General features: G+C 54.8%; 1 protein-coding gene across 1 annotated transcript in view; it reads right to left on the bottom strand.

The window, feature by feature from the left end:
- The window catches only part of GMDS (GDP-mannose 4,6-dehydratase), a 424,316-nt gene that overhangs the window by 66,872 nt on the left and 344,925 nt on the right, over positions 1–12,519 (bottom strand). Inside the window, exon 8 of the mRNA XM_068960695.1 lies at positions 3,619–3,737. Coding sequence (XP_068816796.1) covers positions 3,619–3,737 — 119 coding nt within the window. The remainder of the gene's footprint in view (positions 1–3,618; positions 3,738–12,519) is intronic.

Below are 12,519 nucleotides of genomic sequence, written 5' to 3'. Positions count from 1 at the left end.
TCTTTTTTCCTCTCCATTCTGTCAGGATTCTGAAGCATCTACAACTCGGTGTATATACATTTAAAATTATTATGTCTTTATGAAGAATCAACCCTTTAAACTACGAAAGGGCTCTTTATTCCTTCTGAGTAAATGAAGCCTTTTTCATCCCATATAAATGCAGCCACTCCAGTTTCCTTGTGGGTAGTATCTGGATGCTTTCCTTTTCACCTTTTTACTTTTAACCTCTCTGTGTGTTTATACCTGAAATGTGTCCCGTGCCAGGAGCGTGTCGGTGTTTCACCGAGTCCGGCTCCACCGCTCCTTTGGGCTTTCGGGGCGCTCGCCGTGGGCGTGCCTGTCGGCGCGGCAGCATCTCTCTCCTTCAGCCCCATTTGCTAGCTGTCCCCACCCCCTCTTCTCCAGCTGCTCTGAGACGAGCAGCCTCCGGGCTGCATTCTGACTCCAGTGCCGGCTCGTGGCCACCTTTCATTTTGCTCTGTTCTAGTGGTTTCTCCGGAGTGCGCAGCACATTCTTTGACTAACTGCAGCCTGTCTTCAAACAGCTCCACGCCAGTTCCCATCCGGTGTCAGAGTCCTGCAACAGCGCGGATGCGAGGCTTCCAGCCTGTCCCCGCTCTCAGCGCTGCTGCTAGTGCGCAGTCTGCGCTATCCATTCAGGTCCGTTATGTGTATTAAAACTACAGACGTACTGCTGTTATTTGCACTTTCAACAGTCAGCTACTTTTCAAGGAATTTCTAAAGTGAGGGGAGAATTCATATTTTCCTACATTCCGGCTGCTTCTCCCGCCCCTCATTCTGCTGCTTTCCTTCCATCTAAGCGTTTGCTGGTGACGAGCCCTCCCAACCTCCGCCTGTCTGGAAAGTCTTTAACTCGCCTCCATTTCCGAGATGCTGTCCACGGGCACAGACCTCGGGGCGTAGGTCTCCTCCTGCAATTTAAGGGTGCTGCTACAAGGAATTCTTGCCTCGCATAGTTTCTGATCCCAAAGCTTTCTTATGTTAGTTCCCCTCTACGTAACTCTCCTTTTAAAGTTTTCTCTTTAGCATTTATTTTCAGTAGTTTGGGAAACTTGGGGCTGTTATTTAATTCTTTTCCTGTGTCCTCTCCCCCCCTTTTCCCCAAGACTCTGATTGTGCACGTTAGGTTGTTTGATTTTGTCTCACAGGTTAATCTAATCAAACTCAGTTTTTCCCTCCAGTCTGCTGCTTCCTGCGCTTCATTCTGGATCATTTCTAGTTTCTAGTACAACGTGTGTAAGTTTCCTAGCTTTTCTCCCGCAGTGTCTGATCTGTTCTCAACGCCAAGAGGGAGGCTTCATTTCAGATACTCCATTTTTCATCTCTGAAGGCTGCATTCGGCTCTTATTAAACACACACATATTTCCTATCTCTCCTCACTCTACTCACGTTCCCTCGACACGGTCACAGTGGCCACTTCGCCTTCCCTATGAGCGCATACCACTGTCTTTATGAGGCCTCAGTCTGCTTCTGTGGACGGACTTTCCTCTTGGCTTTAGGTCATTTCCCACTTCGCGACACTCCTACTGATTTTTGGTTGAATGCTGAGCGTTAAGAAAATTACGCTTCTGAGTCTAGATTCTACTGTCTTCCTTTGAAGAACACAGGGCTTTGCAACGGTTGGAGGCTCAGTGACTTGGAAGCCCTTGAAGTCTGTGTGTCAGCTCTGCTGGCCTGGCCTTAGAGGAGCCACCACTCAGGGTCACCCCACCTCCGAGCTCGGGCCTTCTGTGGACTTGCTCCATCCTCTGAGTGACGAGCGAGGTGGCTCGGTGGCGGCTGCAGCTCACGAGCCTCTCGGCCGCGGGAACGCCCTGAGAAGCCTTCAGTCCCACCTCGGGGCCGTTTCCTGTCCAAGCCCGTGGAGTTTCCTCGTATTTGGCAGGAACTCACGGGGATCCTGATGCACATTTCTGGAGCTCCTTTGCTTTGTAGATCACACCTTTCTAGAACTCATCCGCACTCTCCACAGCCCCGGACTCTGAGCTCTGACCTCTGTCCTCTCTGTAGCAGCGCCTCTTCCTCCCTCCCAGGTGGAGGCCGTGCCTCCAGGAAGCCAGGCCATTGCAGGGCTCACCTTGCTCGCTCCTTTCCTGCCAGGGCCCATGGCCCTGCGCTGCCCATTGTCCGAAAGTTGTTCTATATATTTCATACAGTCTCCTAGGTTTTCAAGGTAGAGGTTTAACTGAATTTCTGTTATTCCGTCATAGTTAGAAGTGGAAGCCCCTTCTTATATTTTAAAACTGAACCTTGGGAAAATAGTTGGCAGATCCTCAAGAAGTTAAACACAGAGTTACCATAAAACCCAGAAATTCTACTCTTTAGGCTTTTACCCCCAAAGAACTGAAAGCAGGGACTCAGGAACTTGTGTGTTCACAGCAGCACAGCTCACAATAGCCGAAGAGGAGCAACCCAGCTGTTACAACAGATAGATAAGCAACACGTGGTCCAACCGCACCACGGAGCGTTACTCAGCCTTGAGAAGGAGCGACGTGCTGGCGCGAGCTACAGCAGGGACGGGCCTTGAGGACATCAGGTTCAGTGAGGTGAGCCCGGCACAGAAGGACAGAAACTGTGTCGTTCCACTTACACGAGGTCCCTGGGGTCCTCCCACTCAGAGACTGCAAGCAGAGTTTTCGTTGCTGGGGCTGAGGGAGGGGTAACTTTATGCTACACATGGGCTTCCCAGATGGTGACAAAGAACCCTCCTGCCAAGGCAAGAGATGTAAGGAACACGGGTTCGATCCCTGGGTCCGGAAGCTCCCCTGGAGAAGAGCATGGCTACCCACTCCAGTGTTCTTGCCTGGAGAATCCCATGGACAGAGGAGCCTGGGGGGCCCCAGTCCACGGGGGTCACAAAGAGTCAGACGTGACTGAAGTGACTTAGCATTTACACGTATCCCACCTCAATAAAGCAATCACCGGAAAAGAGTCTCCATCCACAGGGATGGACTGGCCCCAAGCTTCCACCAAAAACGCGACCGCAAAACTCGTGTGATCAACAAGTGGGTGCAGCGTGTGGATTGTTCTGGTATAAGGGGTAGCGCTGGCTGAGCGGAGGCCCTCAGTGACACCCACGGGCTGGACGCTGCTCACACACCAGTGGGATCTCCTGGCCATCCTGTGCCCACGTTCAGCAGCGTCACTGCTCATGGGGAAAGCACACGATGTCCACGGGGATGGGGCCTCGGGTCAGCAGCCCGCTCTCAGTGCTTCAGAGAAAAGGATTTTGCTGGTAATACATCTGAAACTGTCCTGTAAATTTTTGTGGTTTCCAAAATTTTAAGTATATAGTGAATGTATTAAAAACAGATTGTATAACGTTCTCACACTGATCTGTTTAGAGGAATCAGTGACAGTGAAATCCCAGTAAAGCATGTATAAACCATGATACAACATTTGAAGTTAAAAAATTTAAGAGCTTAAAAGCATGTTCAAAAATTAAAAAGATAAACTTCTGAAGGACTGAGTGTGGGTGGTGACCCGCGCGTGACGGGGACTCTGCCAGCGGGACAGAGCGTCTGCTGCCTGCTCTAGAAGGGCAGATGGCGAGACCGACTGCAGGCAGGCGGAGGGACGCCCGCGGGGCCTACTCACACAATGGTCTTCCCGATGTGCAGAAACGACTTCTCCACGAACTCCCGCACACTGTGGACCTCCCCCGTGGCGATGACGAAGTCCTCGGGCTCGTCCTTCTGCAGCATGAGCCACATGGCCTGGGGAGAGAGGCAGAGCGGGTGAGAGGGGCGCGCTCCCCTCGGGACGGTCAGGGCAGCGCGCGCACCCCCGATGGGCCACGCCGACAGCCCTCAGAGTGAGCCCCCAGGAAGCCGGGATACACATACACACACGCGCGTGCGCGCACACACACGCACGCACACACATGCACACACATGCACACACATGCACACACGCGTGCACATGCACGCACACACGCACACACCCACACACGCATGCACGCACACACATGCATGCACACACGCACGCGCACACACGCGCACACACGCACGCGTGCACACACGCATGCACGCACACACATATACATACGCACACACGCACACATGCATACACACACGCACACACACGCACACGCAAGGGCACGCACACACGCACTTACGCACACACACACATGCAAACACGCACACATACACACGCGCGCACACATGCATGCGCACACACGCACGCACTCACACGCATGCACACATGTGCGCGCACATGCACGCACACATGCACGCACGCACACGCAAGCGTGTAGCTGAACCACGTTGCTGCACACCTGAAACCAACAAAGGGTAAATCAACCTCAATACAGTTTTGCATCACCTGCACCCGCACCCGCACGTGTTTTTAATTTATTAATTTATTTTAATTGGAGGCTAATTACTTTATAATACTGTGGGTTTTGCCACACTGACATGAATCAGCCACGGGCGCACATGTGTCCCCCTGTCCCGAACCCCCTTCCCGCCTCCCTCCCCGCCTCCCTCCCCATCCCAACCCTCTGGGTTGTCCCAGTGCACCTGGGACCCCCATTTTAAATAAAATAGGTAAAAGCAGTAGGCACCCCCTTAGAACACAGACCCCACCAGCAGGTACACTGAACTTTTGCTTTCACATTTAAAGAAAACTGTTGGTTGGTGTCTCCCTGGCTGCTGTTAGATAAGCTGAGAAATACATTTCTGAGGTCAATGGAGCAGCTCATTTTCTTTTAGAAAATGCAGTCAACAAAGCTCAATTCTTTATCCATCTGAATCTACGGTAGCCTTCTAAAAAATACAACCGAGCTTATATCTCTTGTGCTTGAACTTTCTTCTTGCGACTATTTTGCATTTGGGGTCTACTTCCAGACCGTCTTCAATCATATTTTCGTCCTACAGAAGAGGGGACTTCTGGCCACTTCACACGCCGTGGAGCTGCAGCTCATGTGTCTGTAAGCGGGGCGATGGAGACAGCCCGCATCAGGGACACAGGGAGACGCCGGATGAGGTCGTCCTGCAGGAGAGGGCTTTGTTCACAGCCACAGACTGCAGAAAGACCGGCGGTTACATGTCGTATTATAGCTAGTAAACTCAGCTGCAAGCCTTTTTAAAATTTTATTTTTATTTACTCGGCTGCACTGTGTCTTATGTGAGACACGTGGGGTCTCCTTCCCTGACCAAGGGTTGAACCTGAGCCCCTGCGTTAGGAGCTGGAATCTCACCACCGGGTCCCAGCTGTGACACCTCGAAAGTCTCACACGAGTCACATTAATAGTAGAGCCTGACCGGCTTTAAACAGGCACAGGATGCAAGCTCTTCTCTTGGTCGCGACGGTGCGCCTGGCCTGGGAAGCCTGTGCTTCGGCGGCCCCCACAGTGTCGGGCCCGGGTGGCTGGCTGCTCCTCGGGGGCGCCCTGCTCGCGGGCACCCACAGAGGCCGGGCCCTCCTGGTGTCTGTCTTGCAGGAGCCTCCCGGCCTGCCTGCCCTCCTCCCGCGGCCTGGGAGCCCTCTCTCTGCACCCTGATGCAGCAGTCTCCTGGGTCTCCCTGGGGCGATGGCCCCCACGCTGACTTCACTGCAGCCACTTCCCCGATGAAGGGACCATCCAGCCTCCCAAACACACAAGCGGGGCACAGACGCACGTAAGCACACGCACGCACACACACACGCGTTTTGGCTTTCTTCAAAATACTTTCAAAGTTTTTAGGAAAAATCAAATTATGCTTCTGGCTAGAATTTCTATTTGAACGTTTTTCTGAGGGATTAGTGTATACACTTAAGTGTGTTTTACTCAAATTTCCATTCTAAAAATAACATTTCAAATGGGTCTTTCAGGACGGCTCCGCTTATTTTATTTCTTTTGAACACTATGTTGGGGCTCAAATGGTTTCGAAAAAAATCACATTTGGATCATGTGAAAGGAAGTGAGGACAGCTGGAAACAAAAGGAGAGAAGACGGAGGAGGCCGGCCGGGGCCGGGCCACGCAAGGCACCAGCGCCGGCCCCAGGGCGGGCTCGTCCCCGCTGGGAACCCGGGGCCACCAGGAGCCTCTCCTTTCACTGGACCCAACGCCGAGAATCTGCCCTCTTCTTTTCCATCAGACCGTCCGCGGCCTCTGACCTGCCAACTTCTAGGCATTTCCTGTAGAGTTCATACAGTCCCAGGCTGCAGTCTGGGAATGGGAAGAGAAAGGCTATACAACTCCAGAGTTATTTGTTATTCCTGAGCAGTTTACTGGTCTTAACAGAGGGAAAGGGCTTTGTCTGAATTTCCACTGAGTATAGCGGATGGTCCTTGGCTGGTGATGGGGGCCGGGTGACACCCGGGTCAGCAGGCGAGCGAGCTAGCGTCTGGAGTGGCTGTGGTCAGCGCTCTGCCCCCAGGCCTGCGGGGATGCTCGCCCAGCCAGACACGAGGGCCCCTGAGTGGGAAGCGTCGGCCCGGCCTCCATACACAGCTGGGCGCGCTGACCGGGTCCACTTCTCCCTGGACGGACAGAGCGGCTGACCAGGGTCCACCTCCACGCGCCTTCCTGATCGTGGGCAGGAGGGGTGACCCACGATCAGCCTGCAGCTTCTGACACAGAAACGCTCCAGAGGGGACAAACTTCAGAGGTCAGGGTCCAGCCCCATCTCTCTAGGCACAAGGGGCTCCGTGAGGATACCACGGATGTTCTCATGTCCTCACACACTCGTCACCGCCGCCCTGACCTGATCACCAGGGCAAACGAAAACTCCGCCTGCTTCTTTCTCACCTGTCCCATGGGGAGGAAAGACAGCCGGGGCAGGGGTGCACCAAGGCTTGAAATTGCTCCTTGATGGCAAACGGGCCCTTCAGCTGCCCAGCCACGTCTCGTGGCACATGCAGTCACGGAGACCTGACCCACGTCACTGACATCAGAGGCCAATCTAGATGGTTATAGATAGTCGCTCCATTCGGAGGTGTGTTTTCTTGTAACCGTACAATTAACTGAGCTGTTTTACAAATCTGATTAGAGAAGTCAAAATAAAACTTTGATTTTAAAATTTTTCAAAAAAAAAAAAAAGAACCCTAAAGCCCTCCTCTGCCCACCTGCTCGCTGGCCGTTCGGGTCACGGCCATGGAAGTCCCAGGGAGGGGCCCCCACCACCCTGGGCACGGGGCGCGAGGCGCGGGCGGCCCCCAGCTGGGCCAGTGGAGGGGAACAGCCAGAGTGCGTCGCACAGCTGGCCAGCGGCCCGATCCCGCACACGCCCTTCAGAGCACGGGCTGTGTTTGTCTTCAAAACCTGGCTTCGACGACTGCTTCCACCTCGCCGTTAACCTCCGGCTTGGTATCCAAGCCACGGACACTTATTAACCGAGCTATCATCCATGAATAACGAGACGTGTTAATCAAGGTTATGATTAACTGTGTCCAGGGGCCTGCTGCCGCCTCAGCCCTGTGCTCACTCGGCGTGCTCCACGGGCCGCCGTCCCGGAAATGGTCTAAACACACACACACACTTACAAATACACACGCGTGTAGACATATACACACACACAGATATAGAAAATAGGGTCCCCAGAAACTCCACAAACTATTTCTACTGAAAATCAGAGGCGTTTGAACAAATGGAGATAAAATTCCCCATAGAGTGTTCCAAGGGTGGAACTAGTTACAGGCATTTTCTTTAAGCTCGTTCAGTAGCTGTCTCCATGACGACAGCCTGGTGTTCTCAGCTTGCATCAGGACCTCGAGGAGTCCTGGGCGAGGCCGGGTCTTACTTTTGTGGGACCCACAGGGGGAGGTTGAAGGGCTACCCCAGGGTCGGGGGAGCACCGCTTACTCTGGCATAGCTGGGGAACAAGTGCAACTATATTGAGAAAATCCTGCGGCATAAAATCGAAACCTCAACCTAGTGATTCCTTCATGGGCAAAAATGCTGAGGCTTGTGGGGTCTTCTGATTAAGGGCCTTATTAGTCAGGAAAAAAATCATTAGACCATAAATTAAAAAAAAAAAAAAAACAACCAAAATAATGGAACAAACTCAGAAGGCTCTCTAAGCTCTCGCTATGAACGGTCATTCAACGCTGGTACCGATGCTCTGAAACGGACTGGGCCAGCACGTGCCCTGCCCTGGCCTACCCACGGACCTGCGAGGCCAAGGCGGGGGAACCACAGCCTGGTCGCCCTAGTCCTCCGGGAATCACCCTGACCAAGTGTGTCTGGAACGCCGTCTGCTCTCTGCACACGCAGAGCCAGGTGACCCAGCTGTCTCTCCTTCGCTCTCCGAGGACGCTTCGCTCTGGTTCCCGGGCGCAGCAGTCGCCCTCTCCTCCTCTGTGCTCAAGTCTGCGGCGCGCTGCCGGGTCACATTCGTGCTTGCTCTTTTCCACATTGTCTTATCTGATTTCCTTTTGCTTTTGCTCCTTTGATTGTTTCTAATAACATTTATTTAAAATTTTCTTTCTAACGTGGCTTCAATGTCTTGAATGATTCTCTCTCTTGTTCCTGACTACTTCAAGCTTAGCTCTTTCATTTATTTTATTTCATTTATTTCCTTGAAGTGTGGAACCTGCAAACATTTCCTTAAAGGGCCAGAGAGTAAACACTTGAGGTTTCTGAGCCACAGGCACTCAGCTCTGCGGCTGGAGCTCCGAACGCCCGCAACAGCTCAGGGACAGACCTGCGGGGCTGCACTGCTACGGAACCCTGCCTGGCCCACGGACGCTCATCTGTCCACCCAGGCTTCTTGCAGATGGAACTGGACCGTGCTGCCTGCAGTTTCTCTGGACCCCGGTATCTTCCTCTGACACTGTGCTTACGGTCAGCACGCATGCCTGCCTGCCTGTTGGGCCCTCGTATTCCTCTGGAACCCCATCCCCAGGCCACTCCGCTTTCCCACCACTACTATTCACTGCCGAACCGCAGGAGGAAGAGCATAAAAGCACAGGGTGGGCCTGCTGCCCCTCAAGGCTCTCCCCAGACACTCTCTCCAGAACCACCACGCTCCCCGCCGGGGCACACTTGCCCTCTCTCCCCAGTGTCGGGCTGGGGAGCGTGGCCACCGGGCAGCCCGGCCGCGATCAGTCTGCACCCTTGGCCCGGAGGCCCGGCCTGACAGGGAAGCTGGTGTGTCCTGCAGGAGACAGTAGGCATTGGTATGGACGTTCTCTAACCCTCCATAACCCTCATGGCAGGAAGCGAAGAAGAACTAAGAAGCCTCTGGACGAAACGGAAAGGGGAGAGCGAGCGAAGAAGCTGGCCTAAAACTCTGGCCTTCAGAATACAAAGATCATGGCTCCAGTCCCATCACTTCATGGCAAATAGATGGGGAGACAATGGGAACAGTGTCAGACTTTGTTTTTTGGGCTCCAAAATCACTGCAAACGGTGACTGCAGCCATGAAATTCAAAGACACTTGCTCCTTGGAAGAAAAGGTATGACCAACCTAGCCAACATATTAAAAAGCAGAGACATTACTTTGCCAGCAAAGGTCCGTCTAGTCAAAGCTATGGATTTTCCAGTAGTCAGGTACAGATGTGACAGGTGGATTATAAAGAACGCTGAGCTCCGAAGAACTGATGCTTTTGAACTGTGGTGTTGAAGAAGACTCTTGAGAAGACCTCGGACTGCAAGGAGATCCAACCAGTCAACCCTAAAGGAGATCAGTCCTGAATATTCATTGAAAGGACTGGTGCTGAAGCTGAAGCTCCAGTCCTTTGGCCACTTGATTCAAAGAACTGACTCACTGGAAAAGACCCTGATGCTGGGAAAGATTGCAGGTAGGAGGAGAAGGGGACGATAGAGGATGAGATGGTTAGATGGCATCACCGACTCAATGGACATGAGTTTGAGTAAACCCCGGGAGTTGGTGATGGACAGGGAGGCCTGGCGTGCTGCAGTCCATGGGGTCGCAAAGAGTCGGACTCGACGGAGTGATTGAACTGAACTGAACTGAACCATACGTAATATCGTTCTGTGGGGCTTTTAGGACTGAAGACTAAGCTGAGCAAATTCTAGAGCCAGACGTGCATGCCCGGCACAGCATACCTGGAGTGGGTGTGTCAGGCTATGTGACCATGTGCACCGTGAAGAAGAGCCAGAACGGACGACGCAAAACAAACGGCGTCACCCTGGGGCCGAGCTGCTCAGGACTCGGAGATCGGCAGCAGGAGGGCTGGGGCGGTGGCTCCGCCCTGCTCCCGGGCTGTGGGCCAGGTGGCCTGACCGCCTGGCCTCTCGCTGGACACACCTGCTCTCCTGCACCTGCCCTGCCTCCACGGCCTCCCGGCCAGCCTGCCCCCACCTCCTCAGAAAACAGAAGCTGCAAGGCCTCCTCTGGCCTCGGCCTGGAGTGACCCAGCGTCCCCCCACTCTATGGACAGGCTCAGCCCAAACCCAACAAAGCGGAAACACCGCCGTGAGAAGTCAAGTCGCACAGTGGGAGGCACCCGGGGTGAGAGGGCGGTCCTGTGACGACCGGAGCTTCAGCTGGTGGTTTCAGCACCGCAGTAGAGTTCCGTGCTTGCCTCTAACAGCGGCATCGCTGCCTCTGCCGCTGCGTCTCTGCTCAGCGCTCTTTGCCTTCAACACCCTGTCAGGCCCCCGAGAGGGACGGGAGCCCGGGACTCAGGCTTGGCGGCCCGACCCAAGCTCTGGGACTGTCGCAACACGCTTCCCAGAAGAGCTGCTTCCTGGAGCCCAGCCGCCTACCTGGACCAGGTGCTGCCAATTACCCGCTCCCACGCACACGGCCTGCGAGCCACCCAAGCCCGCTCCCGGCTCAGGGGGGCCGCCGCGAGCTGCGGGCTCGGGCCAGGAAGAGACTCCACACCCACGGCCACCTGCCGGCCGCCCCAGCCGCCCGTGGCTCCCTCGCAGAAGCCAGCCCTGACTTCCCTGTGACCTACCCCTCCAGCCCGTCCTGACCACCTGGCCCTGCCGCTCGGCTGACTCCAACCTCTGGAATCCAGCTTCTGGGCTGGTCGTGGGCGCCCACAGACGGCAGGCATGAGCCTCAGCACCCCGATAACCATCGCCACTGGTAAATAAACCCCACAAACACAACAGGGTATGTGCATCAGGGAAATGCAGATTGTACTTTCTTTACAAGCTCAGTTTCCTTCAGACAGTGCTGCCCCAACAGCAGTGTGCCACACATGCAGCTTAGCACCTTCCATGAGCTGCAGTGAAAAGCAGCTGGAAAAAGGGAAGCTGATTTCAGTGTCTTAGAATGCCAAACGCAGCACCGCGTCACTGCAACACGGAATGCCCTCCAGGCACGTCACGCTGCTTTTCTATTCAGGGAGCCCTGGCGCTCCTTCTGTGGCCACAGCACCCCTGAGTTCAGACAGGCACCCCTCACGTGCTCAGTGACCCGGGGGCCTGGTGGGCGCCCACTGGGCACAGGGCGGCAGAGCCGTCCCGGAGGAGGAGAGCTGAGTGGGCAGTGCCTCGTCCTGCCGCTCCGCCTGCAGGGCCAGGGAGGCGGCCTCCCCGCTGGCGGCACAGCTGCAGGGCTGACCTCTCGTCCCTCTCTCATCATGGCCTCCATGCTGCCTGCCTCTTCCTGGAGTGACCTCACCGGTGAAGACAGACCTTGAAAAGTCGTCCCATAGCTCCCGGCTGATGACCATCTGACACGTGGAAGCTTGCATCGTGACTGTCCGACGGGCAGCAATTCCCTCCCCACCCGCCCTGTGGGGACAGCGGGGAGTGAAGACCCCGAGGACCCTGATAGGCACGATGGCACTGGGCGCTCAGAGAGGAGGCTGGCTGCTTGAAGCAAATCTGGGTGCCTCAGAGTCACCCGCAAGGGGCCTGTGCACCCTGTGGGCCTCCACCAGCCCCCTTGGGGCTGACCCCACAGCCTGAACACCTGAACTTTAACAGGTTCCAGGGAGGCTGCCAGCACCAGTGTGGGAACCACAAGGAGAACCCAGGCTTGCTGGGCTCAGACGTGGAGTCAGATCACCCCGTTCCAGGAGTCACTGGATAACTTCTGAGAAGTTGCCTAATCTTCCAGCGCTTCAGAAAAATGAGAATAAATGGTGCTGGCCTCAGAGGGCTGTTTCTGGGATTAAATTAGTTAATATCCCTGCTGGCTCAGCTGGTAAGGAATCTGCCTGCAATGCGGAGACCTGGGTTTGACCCCTGGGTTGGGAAGATCCCCTGGTGAAGGGAAAGGCTACCCACTGCAGTATTCTGGTCTGGAGAACTCCATGGACCTATAGTCCATGGGGTCGCAAAGAGTCAGACGCGACTGAGAGACTTTCACTTTTCACTTCTACGAAAAGTGCCGGGAATGGGCTGGGGCAGAGTGAGTGCTCGAGGACTGCGGTTTTCCGTGACGCTGACGCTGGCCACATAGCTGGCGAGGGCTCCTCTCCAGGAGGGGAGAGTGGAGGGTGGAGAGAATTTAAGCCCAGTTCTGTTAGTCAGAGCCACAGACTTTCACAGATGGAAGGGACCTCGAGGTACCGCCATTCAATTCCACTCATTTAGAAGGTGGGCTAGCGGCTGAGAGCAGGGAGGCGGGGTGACCCGTCTGAAG

Source organism: Capricornis sumatraensis, chromosome 22 (assembly GCF_032405125.1).
Source record: "Capricornis sumatraensis isolate serow.1 chromosome 22, serow.2, whole genome shotgun sequence".
In the NCBI taxonomy this organism is placed as follows: domain Eukaryota; kingdom Metazoa; phylum Chordata; class Mammalia; order Artiodactyla; family Bovidae; genus Capricornis; species Capricornis sumatraensis.
This window is presented reverse-complemented; position numbering and strand designations above follow the sequence as displayed.